General features: G+C 56.1%; 1 protein-coding gene across 2 annotated transcripts in view; it reads right to left on the minus strand.

The window, feature by feature from the left end:
- The window catches only part of SEZ6 (seizure related 6 homolog), a 96113-nt gene that overhangs the window by 22864 nt on the left and 58377 nt on the right, over positions 1-14872 (minus strand). Inside the window, exons 3-4 of one of the 2 annotated variants that reach the window (XM_059998141.1) lie at positions 1213-1881; positions 638-771 (exon numbers count right to left, since the gene is read on the minus strand). In XM_059998141.1, the coding sequence (XP_059854124.1) occupies positions 638-771; positions 1213-1834 (756 nt within the window). In that variant the 5' untranslated portion in view covers positions 1835-1881. Of the gene's footprint in view, positions 1-637; positions 772-1212; positions 1901-14872 lie in introns of those variants that run through there. The other variant, XM_059998139.1, reaches the window with a different exon arrangement.

Below are 14872 nucleotides of genomic sequence, written 5' to 3' on the forward strand. Positions count from 1 at the left end.
TGCCAAGGGAGGGATGAGATGGCCCAGGAAGGTAGGGGGCAGGGGGCTGGGCACTAGGTCTGGCTCTCCCAGCAGCTGGTCACCTTTGATGCTGTGGCCATGTCTTTCTTCCCACCTCTGCATCCCAGGAGCCAGCACAGGGCCTGGCCCAGAGGAGCTACTCAGGGAGTATTTGCTGAAGGGAAAGAGTAAGTGAATACAAGAGCGAGTGAATATATGAGTGAGTGAGGCTCCACGGCTCTCACAGGTCCAACAAGGCCGCCCTGGGTTCTTTCAACTCAGACGCATGGATTCAGATGCTCACCCAATCCCGTGCCCATCGAGGCTAGAGCCCCTCCTCAGGCTCTCCTGAGCTCCTGATTAAACCCTTGGGGGAAGAGGATAGGCACACGTGCTTCTCCAGCAGCCCCTCTCAGCCTAGGCATCGCTGCGCGGGAGCAGGACCCTCTTCACTCCCTGAGGCGCAGGGCAGAATCCAACCATGTTTTAGGCCCACTGCCCGGTCCTGGCCCTAGGTCCCTGTCCAACTGCTGACCCTGCACATCTCTACCCAACCCCCCGCCCCCATGGCCAGCACCTTTCCGGAAAGATAACACACTAGCCCCAGTTCTGCCCCTGCCGAATCCAGGTCACTCACCTTGATTTCCACACCGTAGCCAGGATAGACGGAGATGTAGTAGAAACAGTCCAGGCCGACATCAAGGGGTGAGCTGGGGGCTGTGGGGGAGTCCAGAGAGCCCTCTGGGCCTGAGAAATTCCAGCTACAAGGGCCTGGGAGGCAGGAGGAGACATAAGGCTAAACCCAGCTCTGGCGAAGTGGATCCAACTATGGCTGACCTGTGCGTGTGTGTGTGTGTGTGTGTGTGTGTGTGTGTGTGTGTGTGGTGAAGCTCACCCCTTGGGAGGTCTACTACCCTGTTAAAAGCAGGGGACCCCTTTCTCTTGAGCACCTACTGTGTGCAATCTTATCTCAGTTCTTGGCAGTAGCTCAATGAGGTAGGTCTTCTTATTGCCGTTTTACAGATGAGGCTCAGGGAGGTGAGATCAAATTTCTAAGGTCTGCTGTAGTTGCTTCCAATCAGGATTTGAACCTGGGTCTGTCTGGTTCCCAAGGGCAAGGCAGGCCAGCACAGTGACAGAGAGGGAGGAATTCAGGGGCCCCTCACCTCCCCCATTCCCATCTCTAGATCTGCAAGCCCTCAAGTAGCTGACCTGGTGGCTGGACTGTGGTGATGGTGGTGGTGATGATGGTGCTGGTGGTGGTGGTCTCCTCATCATCTCCTGAAGCCGTAGAGGTGGTGACGGTCCCCTCAATCCCAAGCCCTGTGGTCTGCGACATGACCTCTGGAGCCCAGGGCCTGCCTACGTCTCCAGGACCTTCTCGGGTCGGAGTCCATGCCCTGCTAGGGGGTGTAGTATTGGGCCTCTCTGCTGGGCCTGGGGTGGGCATTGCCATACTGGGCCCTGGAGGTAGGGGAGCTGTGATATGAAGTGCAGAGGGCTCTGACTCCAGGCTCCAGGGTCCTTCCCTGGACTGGGGCTGAGTAGGTGCTGCCACGATGGCTGGAGTGGGGCTGGTGAAGACGGGGCGGCTGTCCTGCTTGGCCAGAAGGGGAAGGGGACTCGGGGTGTATGGTGTAGGTGGGTCAGGCCGGAAGGGCTGTGCTGGCCTCAGCTCTGTCTCCCCCTCCTCCAACCCCTCTTGTAGGAATTCCTCGAGCAGGGGGTGGTGGTTAAGCAGCTTCAGGGTAGGGGCCGTTGTGACGAAGTGGATGCCTCGTTCTGGCTGCTCAGGTGTGGGGTTCACTGTCAGCTCCCCATCCATCTCCTCCATGCCTGGGGCCTGCTCTTCCCCCACTGTAGGGGCCTCCGAGGAAAGTCCTGAAATAGTAACAGATGATCAGAGGTTCTCCTCCTGCCCCACAGTGAGCAGCATCACACCTAGTCCAGGCAGTAGGAGACCCACCTCTCTTTTTTTTTTTTTTTTGCGGTATGCGGGCCTCTCACTGCTGTGGCCTCTCCCGTTGTGGAGCACAGGCTCCGGATGCGCAGGCTCAGCGGCCATGGCTCACGGGCCCAGCCGCTCCGCGGCATGTGGGATCTTCCCGGACCGGGGCACGAACCTGTGTCCCCTGCATCGGCAGGCAGACTCAACCACTGCGCCACCAGGGAAGCCCCCACCTCTCTTTTGACATAGAGCCTTGGGGAATGTCCTCATGGTTGAAAATCATGGAGCTATAGAATTTTAGAGCTGGAAGATAGATGATATCACATACTTTAAGGATGGCACATGAGATATCCCTTCTCCTCCAACACCAGAGGTGGACATTACTAATCTATCATTGCACTATTTCCTGGCTGTTCTCAGATTCGGCCTCAGAATCCTTCTCAACACAGCACTCTAGGCAGCCACGCCTGATACCTCAGACCAACATGACGAACAAATATTTCTCATCCCTAACGTAGCTCAAAGGCCTTATTTTACCAATGACGAAACAAGGTCAAAGAAAGGAAATGACTTGCTCAAAGTCAACGACCAGGTAATTGAAGACGGGAGATGACACCCTTAGCAAGAGTGCCATCCCCCACCAGTGTGACTTTTCTGCCTGAGATTACAGGGCATTGCATTCAAGTTCACTTTCTGTTTTCAATGAACCTGGTCATTAGTCTCAGGAAATGCTTCATATATTTGGATTCCTTCACGGACACATGACGACATTTTTGTTGGGGTCCCATTATGCCCTATTTCTCTCACTTTTCAGAAAATAATTTCTTTTGTCTCTCTCTCTCTCTTTTTTGTCCTTCTACAAAAGCTAAACTCTGGAGTAAGGCAGATGTAGCTTCAAATCCATCACCATGGGACTGTGTGACCTTGGGCAAATAACAAACTCCCCGAACCTTATTTTTCTCATCTGTAAAATGGGGTTTCTTTTATAGGATTAACTGAGATAATGTTACTTCCCTTTCCCATTTGCTGTGCCTCTCTGAATTCTCTTTATCTTTCTTTTGACACAAGCCAGGGGCCATCTAGGGCAGGATCTAAAGTAGGGTCATCTGCATGCTACAAGCCCCTCCCCCCCAAATCCATGGTAGACATTATTAACCAATTTTGGTTATTTCTTGCTGAGGCCACATGGGGCTTCAGAATCCTTCTTAACACAGTTATCCAGGCAGCCACTACCAATTGATTAGATAGGCTATGGAAGAAGAAACTTATTTGCTGATACTGGTCTGAGGTTGCTATGCTGTTGATTGTATTGACTTATTTAAACACATAGCTGAAGAGATGATGCATATTCTGCCTGTGGCCCACTAGGCTCCCCAGATCCTTGACTGCCAGAAAAAGGTCAATGGATGCTGGCTCCAGATTCACTTCACATAGAATTTTGCCAGTTTGGAGAAGGCTGGGAAGATATTCTGATTTTAACAGCTCTCAAAATGGCTGCATGAAGATTTGAAGGGAAACACAGCCAGGGTGAGATAACAGAGTTTGCAAGGAGAAGGTTGGTTCCTCTGCACATCCGATGGTGGGGCTGTCATTCCACAGGCTCACACCCACCCCATGGATTGGCAGGCGTGAGGAAGCGGCAGATGGCCTACCTTCTGTCCAGGAGACCATGGTAGCTCTGATGTGTCAGACAGTTGGGAGGAGGGAGGAAATTGGCGTGAGGGAGGGGGGTGCAGGTCAGAGGGCTCTCCACTGCTCTGGGTCAGAGGGGCCTTGGGGCCCCAAAGCCCTGAGGAACGAGGCCCAACCCCTATCTCCTGAGATGCTCACTAAAGGAGTCCATCTGTGCCTTGGCATTCTGTACCAGACACTGACAACACAGTGTCCAAACTAGATGCCCAGCCAGACCCATACCCCCTGGAGCAGACGGTCTGGCAGTGTCCCGTGTGTTTCATCTGAGTCAGGTGGAGGGTCCAGGGAGTGCCTCTGACATGCCAGCACAGGGCTATTCTCTTTGCCCAGCCCCCAGATGTCACACGGTCTTTGCCAGGTTACCTGAGAGTGATCATAGCATATGACAAGGAAGAAGAGCCTTTCTCATCACATAGACTGGAGCCTTAGGGTTCCAGTGTCCCCTTCCAGGGTTGCCCAAGAAGAGATGTAGCAGAGGCTCCCAGGGTAGGCACCTGCGGAAGTCTTCACTGGGAGAGGGAGTGCCTCTGTCTCAGGAAGGGACCGTAGCGGGCACAGCTCCTCCCGCTGGCTGCCAGGTGGGTGCTGGGCAATGGAGCAGAGTTAATGGGCACCTCCCGTCACTGTCGATTGCACTGATTGTGTTATCTGGGGGGACTGAGCACTTGGTTAAGTGGGATCGAGATAGCATATCAAACAAGCAAATTGATTCTACAATCCGCTGCCACGTGGTCCTGGAGGGCGCTACCCACTATCAGAGAGGGTAAGATAATCTCCGGGAGACAAGCCATTTCCAGGGAAAGGGCATCTCCAGACACCCTGGATGATTCTGATGGAATCCTGAGGCCCTGTGAGCCCCCTTCCCAGGTTCCTGGGGTTCTCTCTGCCTGGTCAGTCTCTACACCAAAGGTGTAGAGACTGACAAACGGGGAGTGTGATGCAGGGGAAGCAGCAGGAGGTGTCAGAGACCCAAATGCCCAGTCTCATCAGGCACCTTAATGTGTGCCAGACACTGAGTTGGGCCGTTCCCGTATCTTGGATTATTTAATTGACGCTACGAGTCTGTGAGGTGGGACTCTTATTTCCACATTACAGAAAAAGAACCTGAAGCTTAGAAAGGTAAGGTGAGGACTTGTCCAGTCACACAAAGGTGGATTTGAACCTATGTTGATCTGGTTCACAAAGCCCTAGTCTTTCCAGGACACTAGCTTGCCTCACAGGAGGAGGGGACTGGGGCTACCCAGCAGAGAGTCCTCTAGCCAGTTGAGGAAACTAAGGCCCAGAGAGAGGAATGGACTTGTCCACGGTCTTATGCAGGTTAGAAGTGGAGCTGAGGCCAGAGTTTCTGGCATCTGGGACCTGAGCTGAGGCTGAGCTGAGCTGGGCCCTCAGGAAGCCTTCTGGCTGGGACCCAGGGAGCCCCCGTTCTGTGTCCAAAGCACACCTGAGTCTGGGACTCAAACCAGAAGCCGAGGACACTGCTCCGCAGGGCGGGCATGCCAAGTCACACATACACTGGGGTGTAAATGTCAGCTCTGCCACTTAAAAGTCAAGTGAGCCTGGGCAAGTCACCTCTGTGTCCTCAGCTGTAAAACGGGCAGTTTGGAGAGGTTCTGTGAGAATCTTTTTGTTCTAAATAGCAGGGGTTTTTTGTTTGTTTGTTGTTGTTTTTTTTTTTTGGTGGCGGGGACTACAGAGGGAGAGGCCACACTCCGAGGGGGGCAGCCCCCTGCCAGGGCAGCACTGAGCAGGCCTTTAGGGTTGGGAGAAGCTGGCCCGGGTGAGGCCTCTCCTTTCTGGGCGACCATGTCCCCTGTTGTGTGGCAGTGTGTGTGACCTCGAGCATGTCAGCATCCTCAGCTGTACAAGGAGGATAATACTGCATCGCGCTGCACAAAGGGCAGCCGCCTCCGAGGCTGGCATGTATGTGGGGGACAGTGGCCCACAGCAAAACAGCCCCCCATGATCCCCACCTGTCCGGTGCCGGTGCCGAAACGCAGGAATGCACACCCTGGGCTGCTGCTCCCGCGGGGGCCGGGGGGCTGCGTCCTCCAGGTGGGCTGGGACTGGGAAACACCCCTCGGCTCCCACACCACCCTGTCGCCGTTCCTGCCGCGGAGCTTCCCGGCAGCCCCCAGCCCTGGTGGGCCCCGCTGCCGCCTCCTGGGCCCTCCCCCCGCATTAGCTCTCAAGCTATGCAAATAGACATCGGAGGGAGCCCTGTTTAAAGTATTTAGACGAAATGAAAAAAGGCTTTCATCGGCACTAATGAGCCATTCAGGATGCCTCCCCAGTGGATTCTCTCCCGCTCCGCCTCCCGGCCCGCGCCGCCCCCCTGTGGCCCCTCTTGGGATTGGAAGCCCCCTCCTCTTAGCCCCCGCCGGGGCCTCCCAGGGAAAGCCGCCTGACCTGCCCGCTCCTCCCCTGGGCCCAGCTGGATGAGGGTGGAGACAGGGGGCCGCGTGCTCCACCTGCACAGACTGGGATCTAGATGGGGCGCGGTGCTAGCTTCTGTTTAGGGAAAGCCACAACGACTGGGGACTCTTCTTCATAGCATCCAGCTGGGTAGGTGTTCTGTCCCTGTCTGAGAGTTGGGGAAACTGAGGCTCAGTGAGGCCCAGGACGTTGCCAAGGGTCACTGCCCCTGCGGGCTGAGGAGTTGGAATTGGTCTGTGTGGAGACAATGGCGGAGGGTGGTGGTCCCTGCCTGGGGCAAATGCTGCACCAGGCAACACACTCCAGATGCCACCTAAGGCCCAGGCGGGCTGTCTGCTTAGTGCTGTTGTGTCTGCAGATCTTTCTGCTCCAGACAGAAAGAAAAACCTCAGGTTCCAATCCCCAATCTATGTCTCACTAGCGGTGTGACTGGGCAGGGGGCTGCCCACTCGAGCCTTTGCTTCTCCAGCTGTGGAGTGGGGATCTCCTGGGTTTGGTGAGGGCCATCTAGAGACAGGCCCATCCTCCCAACGGCCAGCCCCACCCCGTCCTCTGCAAGGGCGGGGGAACCTGCTGGCCTTAGCGGCTGGCACAGGAAGGGGACCCCACAGTTCTCAGAAAGGTCAGGCTTGATCCCCAACTTGTGGTAGCACCAGCTTTCAGCTGAGGGGAGCATGACTGCAGGTGGGTACAGGGGGAACCTGGGGATACAGTGGGCAGGGAGCTACCCCTCAGGATTCTGGAGGTTGGGCTGGCCCAGCATAGGGAGAATGAGTATTCAATGGGATCCATTTATTATCCCATAAAAGCTAATGAGTTTATTCTGGAGGTTCTCTGGCCCCTTTCACGTTTTAATAGGGAATTAGTGAGGGCCTGGCCCCCGTGGACCCCCTTTATCCCAGAGCCCGAGGGAGGGAAGAGAGGCTCCTGGAGTAAGAGCACCTGGGCCCCCCAGAGCCAGAGCCTGGTCTCCACAGCGACGGTTCCACTGGGCCCAGGCCTGCCTCCTGAATTGAGGGTCCCCAGCTGGAGGCTGACAGGGCCACATAGGGCCCCTGAGGCCTGATTCCATGTTCTACTACTGAAATAATTACCCCACAGTATCCCTGTGTCTGAGGTAGGTCTGCTGCTGTCGACTACTTGTATTAACAGAAAAGGCAATAGAAGCCCTATACAACAGATGGGGAAACGGAAGCCTAGAGTGGGGGTGTGGCTTCTTCAGGATCACCCAAAAGGTGTGGCAGAGGCAGGACGGACACGTTCTGCCTCCTGTGGTTTGCAGCCAGGCAGCTACCATTACTCAGTGCTAAGCATGCCCTCAGCAGTTTCACACGTAATCAGTTATCCTCCTAAGAGACAGAGACACTGAGGCCCAGAATGGTTAAGTAAGTTGTGCGAGGTTGCACAGCCCATGCGTGGCAAGCCTGGGACTAGAACCCAGAGCTCAGCCGCTCCATAGCTCAGCTCAGTCTACTGCTCCCACTGGCCCTCAGCTGTACCTCTTGACTATCTCCCCACCAGCCTGGCCATCACTATCCTAGGGCACTCTTGCTGGGAGCACTGCAGCTTGGGGTGATGGGGAAGGAGTCCTGGTGGTGTCTTGGAGGGCCAGTGGTTAGGGTGGGCAGTGGTTTGAGTGCGGCAGATACACTCAAAGGGAACTTCTCTGCCAGAACAGGTGCCTTCCCCCTTCTTCCCTATTGCTCACTACTTTGTCTCTTTAAACTTTCCCACCCTACCAGATCCAGCTCCAATCCCCACTTGGGACTGAGGGAGCCATCCCTGCCTGGCCCAGTGGGTGACAACAGCTCTCTCCTCTGATCTCCTGGGAGCACTTCTCGGTAGGCCCTCAGCACACGTACAGCTTTGTCCACGGCCAAGGATCTAGCAGAAGGCATCTCTCTTCCCTCATCTCTGCCCACAAATGCTGACCCCTGGTGCCAGGTACATTGAAGGTGGGCTCAGGGGACACACTCTCCAAGCCAGGATTCTGCCTGTCTGCACACTTGGAAGGCACCCTGCTCCCCCAAGTGCTTGGCCCTTGGCCAGGAGGAGTGGGCAGGGGAGGGCAGGGGTGGGCAGAGGTGTGTCCTGCAGGGAGAAGATGGGCAGCCAACCCTTGGCAGTGCCCCAGCACAGCCCCAACTGGCAACTGATGAAGAGTGTCTATCGGCACAAGCTGGTGGGCCCTGCAACCCCAGACTGCCCTCTCTTCCCCTGCCACTGACCATCCCCCATCTCACCCTCTTACTTCCCTCTCTTGGCCAACTCCTGGCAGTTCGGTTAAATCTGGAGTACAAATGCGAATGGGGGCATCTCCTCCTGGCTGGGACCTAGGCAAGGAAGCGGCTGCTCCCCAGAATCTGAGCCCTTGTAGCCTCTGTGTGCATCTCATCCCTCCCTCATTTACACAGGAAGAAACAGAATCCAGAGAGGTTTCCCAGGTCACACAGTAAACTTGGGGCAGGGCTAGAACTCAAGATTTTGGGGCTCAAAGAGCATCTGGCCCAACTGTTCTGAAGAGTGAACCCTCCAATACTTTTGGGGCTGTCTGCCATCTGTGGGCATGCCTCCAGCGACAGAGAGCATGCTGCTTCCTGAGCTGCCAGGAACAGCTACCTCCCCCATTGTACTAGGTTGGGGGTGGGCGGGTAACCCTGGGCTTCGGCATCTCCAGCGTTGGGGTCTTCTTGCCGATGGAGGGAGTAATGGGGGTAGAGCAGGCAACACCCAGGTGTCAGCCCACCTGTTCTGGTCCCCCCCCAACAGGCTAATTGGTCCCCCTGCACAAATCACTTCCCCATCCCGAACCTTCATTTCCCCATCAGTAAAATGGAAAAAGTATCACATTCCAGGATCTGGTGAGCCACAAAGGGCTCTGTGAAAAAAATACTGAACGCCACTGTTCACTGAGAATTTACCATACACCTAGCACCATTCTAAGGTGCTTTACCAGAATTAACTCATTTATCCCCCCACAATAACTCTGAGATATGAACTTTTATAGGTGAAGAAACTGGGACCCAGGGAAGGGCAGTTCCCAAGTTACCAGTTTGGATGTGTCAGATTCAAACGCAAAGGCCATGCAGCCCTAGTGCAGTGCTGTCTCATAGAACGTTTCATGATGATGGAAATGTTTTATGTCTGCACGTCTGTCATGGTAGTCAGTAGCCATACATGGCTAGTAAGCCCTTGAAATGTGGCTGGTGAGACCAAGACACCGAATTTTAAATTTGATTTCATGTTCATGAATTTACATTTAAATCGCCACATGTAGTTGGTGGCTACCATGATGGAAAGCGCAGCTCCAAAACCCGACCTCTAGACCCAGAAGTATTCACCGCTCAGAAGGGAAGAGCCTAGAGTGGGAGGGGGTCCTGGAGAAGATTAAGATGGGCTGACAGGGTACTTCCCTGGTGGCGCAGTGGTTAAGACTCCGCCTGCCAATGCAGGGGACGCAGGTTCGAGCCCTGGTCCAGGAAAATCCCACATGCCGCGGAGCAACTAAGCCCATGTGCCACAACTACTGAGCCTCTGCTCTAGAGCCCGCGAGCCACAACTACTGAGCCCATGTGCCACAACTACTGAAGCCTGCGTGCTCTAGGGCCTGTGCTCCACAGCAAAGAGAAACCACTGCAATGAGAAGCCTGAGCACTGCAACAAAGCATGGCTCCTGCTCGCCACAACTAGAGAAAGCCTGAGTGCAGCAGCGAAGACCCAACGCAGCCAAAAATAAGTAAATAAATAAGTAAATAAATTTATTAAAAAAAAAAAAAAGATGGGCTGACAGTGTCTACTCCCTTCCTTTGGGCCTGGGAAAACTGGGGCCTGGGGTTGGGCAGGGAGAGGTGACAAGGAGCCCTGGGACTTCTTTAGGTTTTTCATAAAGGCCTCGGGAGAGCTGAGCCTGTCAGCCACTCACTCCTCAGGGAGGACTGGTGCCACCCACCCACAATGTTTTCTTCCCAACCTGGGCTGAGCACTGATGTTCGGAGGGGTGGGGTGTTCAATGGGCAATTTGGGGACCTCAGGCAGAGCTGGTATAGGAGGACGTTATGGATGGAGGGCAGCCAGGAATCCCTGGCCTCTGGCTATTTGGCCCAGGACGGGGCCAGGGTGTGTGAACGCTCCATGACAATGCCTGCTGTGCTCGGCTCACCTGCCCCTACCTCCCTGCCCAGTCAGGCACACAGGGGCAGGGAGCCTGGCCTGGCCAGCACCCCAGGGCTCCTGGGCAGCCCCAGAGTAGCTGCCTGGTCTTGGGACCAGGGGAGGGCATCACATTTACTGAGCACCCTCCATGGGTCAGGCAGGACTTCCTAGGGGGCTGTCTTCCACCCAGAGCAGCGCCTTTTATGCCTGGAATCAATATTTTACACTTTGTATGTGAAGGAACTGAGGCTGAGAGGCAAAGTGAATCATCCTAGTTCATACAGGAGGAAAGTGGCAGATAAGGGGTCTGAACTGGGTTTGCCTGTTCCACAGCCTGGGCTCAAGTTTCTACTGCAGAGTTACTGCTTCATGTGAGCATGTGTGGGCCTGTGAATATGTGGGCCCGTGTGTATACGTGAGCGTGTGCATGTGCCTGCATGTGTGTTTGTGTGTGTGTGTGTGTGTGTAGTTCCAAACACACAAGGACCAAAAGTCATTACCCTTTGTTCTTGACCATGGACGCCACACCCTGGAACCTGGATTCAGGGTCCTCAAGCCTGGAAAGGCCCAACCTCCCAGAAGGGATGCACTTCTCCCCAAGGCGGCTGCTGTGCTGCCTCCTTTTCACCCTGCGCCCTTCTTGGACCCTGACTTGACCCTTCCCAGGGCCATGTGGCCTGGACAGCCCCTTAGGCTCTGGGTGTGTGGGGAGAGAGGGGACAGGGCTCTGGGCGGCTGCCCTCTCCTCCCCACTGCCCCTTCTCTCCTGTGAGGCTGTGGCCAGGGGCCCAGGGTAGAGGGAGCGCTAACTGCCACGTTCTCCGCTTTCCAATTTAAAATCTAATATGGTCTCGCCACTGCAGAGCTGGGGGCTGGAGAGGTGATTAATGAGGCCTCTGCTGCAGCGTCGCCTGCTGTGCACTACACCTTCCCCTGCGGCCCTGAGTTCCCCGCTCCTGCCTGCCTGCTGGCCCTGGGACCCCTAGCCCTGCCTGCCAGCAGTTCCTGGTGCTGGACAGGTGGCACAGGAGCTGGGGGCCTGGAGTGGGGCGTTGGGAGAGAGAAAGGGGCTGGCCTTGGACGTGGGGGCAGCAGGACTGACGCCCACCCCTGGGGCAGGCTGGAAGGAGAGGAACAACCTGGACCCTCTTTGGCCTTACCTCCCTCACCAGCTGGTACCTAACCATTCTGCTAACTCCTCGTGATAATGCCAGCTGGCAGGAGTGTGGCCAGGGCAGAGGAGGGATGTGGCCCTGGGCTGGGTGCTCAGGTCAGCCCTCCCCCAGCGCCGCCACCTCAGCAGCAGCAGGGATCATATTTCTCTGAATGGAAAACCTTGGAAATGTCAGCTGGGCTGAGGAAGGCTGTGAAGGCCTTCTCCCTGGAGCTAGTACCAGGGCTGGCTCAGCCCAGCCCAGTGGTGAAGCTGGGGGACAGGGGTTGGTCTAGGGAGGAGGAGGAATGGCCATCCCCTCCATCCTCTGCCCCCTGCCCAATTCCAGGTACCTGCGGAGGAGAGTCCCTCCTAGCCACTGAGCCCAGCAAGGTACCAGGGTACCAAGGTACCAGCATCTTTGGGCTGTTTCTCCCTCCCCCCACCAATCCCCCCTGTAGTTCAAAAGCTGGCATTACTGAGGTTACTCCCAGTGCCTGTGTTCACCTCTGAGCTGGATGGCCAGCCCGGTAGCCCCAAGATTCTGTGGCCTTTGGTCAGAGGAAGAGGCTCACTCTACGTACCAGGGCCAAAGTGACCTTGTGACCTTTGCCCTGTGGCTACTTTTGTCAGCTACATCTGGGAAGAGATGGATTGAGGGATTTGGCTGCGCCTAGACCCCCAGTTGCCCTGATCCTTAATGCTGAGGTCGGCTCTCTCTCCCCTGGGGGTCACTAGAGTGTCTGTCCTTAGCTGTGAAAGCTGAGAAGACTGGTGAGGCCTTGTCAGAGCCCTGTCTCCAGCATGGAGGTAGCTTTGCCATGGACAGGCTGTGTGACCTTGGGCTTCTCTTGCCCTCTCTGGGCCTGTCTGGCTTTTCATATAGTACTTGGTTCCTGGCTTTTTAGGTTCTTCGGGTGGGTGGGGTGGAGAGTCACAGCCCCTCTACTATCAGTGCCCAACTGCAGGGGTTGACGGAGCCTCACAGTGGGCAGTGGTACAAGTGGAGGGGGCCTGGCAGGGCAGGGGACTGTGCTCTGTTGACTTGCCACTTTCCTTCTGAATGTCACTGGACCCCATACACCTCATCTCCAGTACCTGAAGTCCCTGTGTGTGTGTGGGTAGCCTCATCCAGGTATACTCCCTCCCGTCTCCCTCACACTTTGAACTCCATTCTGTCTCTCCAGCTTCTATGGGGGAGATGCAGGAGGTCCTGCCTTACTTCCAAATGGCCTGTGGAAGAATCACTGGAGGCCTGGGATCTGCCTTTAGAGGTTTGGAGGGGGCGGGGGAGGGTAGCCTGGGACCTTCTCCTAGCCCCAGGCAGGTGGCATGGGGCCTAAGCTGCCCCAGGGCATGGGCCCTGCACCTGTGGACAATCCCAGACTCCCCTTGTTTCTATGGCCTGTGGGACTGAGGGGAAAGGGCCTTACCAGCCCAGCACCCCAGCCTGTGAGGCTTCCGAGGCTCAGCTTGTCCTCCCCACTTCCCCAGCAAGCCTGAGTGGGGGAGGGGAGGGGTGCAGAGCAGCTAAAAATAGCAGCAGCAGCTCAAGTCTCCTTGAGGGGTCAGTGGAGCCCAAGATTGGGGAGGAAGAGAGGGGAACAGGCTCTGGGGAGGGGAGAGACCAGACTGAACTGGGACCTGCTGTGCCTACACCCAGGGCCACAGTCCCAGGGTATAGGGACAGAAGGGTACAGATATGCAGGGACATGTGGACACAGACACCCAGGGGTAGATGGACAAGCCAGGCAGAGATATATACAGACATGGCTACCTGCGTATCTGGGGCTTCTTCTCCCCCAGACCCCCTGGGAACACCAGATGGACCCAGCTGTGCAGCCCCCAATCCCTCAGTCTTCTCTCTTGACTCAACCTTGCTCTGACTTCCAAGGACCCTGCCAGACGGGGTGTGTGTACACCTTGAGTAGAGAAGGCTAAGTCCTCCCTCTGTGTCCCCGTCAGTCTCCTCTGCTCGAGGCCCAGGGCAGGGAAGGACCAGGGAGCGCCAGAGGTAGTATCAGGGATACAGGTGCAACAGAGACTAGGCTGAGGGCACCACCCCAGCCTAGGCGGCAGGCTTCTTCCTAGCCTGGGCTGGCAGGCAGGGTGGGGGGATGAGAGAGAGACGGCTGGACCCAGAAGAGCAAGGCTAGGGCTCTGTCAGGAGGTGGAAAGAATGGAGTGGGCGGTGAAGGAAGGTGGACCAGGGGAGGCTGGATAAGCAAATGCACCAATGACCTCTCTCAGGCATGCCTTGTTTGGTCCCACCTTTACACCTTTGCCTGGAGACGCCAGGGGCTCTTCCGTCCTCAAAAGAAGGTGACTCCCTCTCCCCCATTTCCTCTAACCAGCCAGAAAATAGGACCTCACAACAAGAGGGAGGCTGCCAGCTGCCAGACCAGATGTTTCCAATCACTAGCACATCCCCTTGCTGGATATAAATGATATCTAAGAATGTCCATCAGAGCAGCAAGCCAGGGTGAAAGCCCTTAGAAGCACTCTAATCCCAGCCTTCATCCCTCTACACTGCTAGTCTCAGCTTCCTAGTCAGACCTGGGCCAGCTGGCACTCACTGCCCGCCCCTGCCTTGGGAGTCCAGCACTGGGCTCCTCCGGCTTCTGACCCAGCCCCTTCAGTGACGACCTGAAAACCAGCCCCTCCTGGTGCTGGACAGCTCTGGCTACACGAGGACCCTCCTCTTAAGCGGGGCTTCCAGTTTCTTCCCTGTCACCACCCCTTCTGACTTTCTTTGATTTTGGATGCTGTTTTTTGAAAGAGGTGGGACAGATGCCATGAATTCCCAAGGAAACTGAGGCACAGGAAGGTGACATGATTTGCCCAAGGTCACCCAGCCAGTAAGAGGCAGTATCAGGTTTAAACTCTGGGAGTCCTGGTGCCCTGATCAGCATTCTTCTAATCATGTTCTTCCTTTGGGGCTGCCCCCTCCTCCCGGAGGCACAACTTGGCTCTCCAGACTGCATGATATCCCCCCCTCACAGGCTTTGGGGCTCCCTAGGCACCTGCTGGCTGGTGGGACCCAGGCCAGACACTCAGCAGGTGGCTGCCTGGGGCACAAAGGAGCTGGTGCTCAGCTGCTGGGCTGGGAGGGAGAGAGGGAGAAGCTATGGGGGTGGGAATGGGGGAGGGATCGGGGCTGAGAGTGGGAGGGGCAGGGTCTGCTTCTGTGCCTTTTATAAGGAGCGAGAATGCAAAGGGGGTAAAACAGCATGCAAATGAGCATCTGTTGGGGGTTGCTCTGTGGTTCAGGCACTTTTCACAGGGGCCCTGCAGTTCTGCCCTTGCAGCACATGACCAGCTGGAAGGAGAGTCCTGAGGGTAGAGAGACGAGCCCATGGGGAGGGGAGGAGTGGGGGACTGAGGGAGATGCTGAGGTTAATGGGTGCAGGATTCCGGCTGGGCCCCTGGGGACTGCACTGGGGGAGGGGAGAGACCCACAGCTTGGATTCTCCAGCACATGTGGTTTGGTG

This window comes from Delphinus delphis, chromosome 19 (genome assembly GCF_949987515.2).
Source record: "Delphinus delphis chromosome 19, mDelDel1.2, whole genome shotgun sequence".
NCBI classification, from domain to species: Eukaryota; Metazoa; Chordata; class Mammalia; order Artiodactyla; family Delphinidae; genus Delphinus; species Delphinus delphis.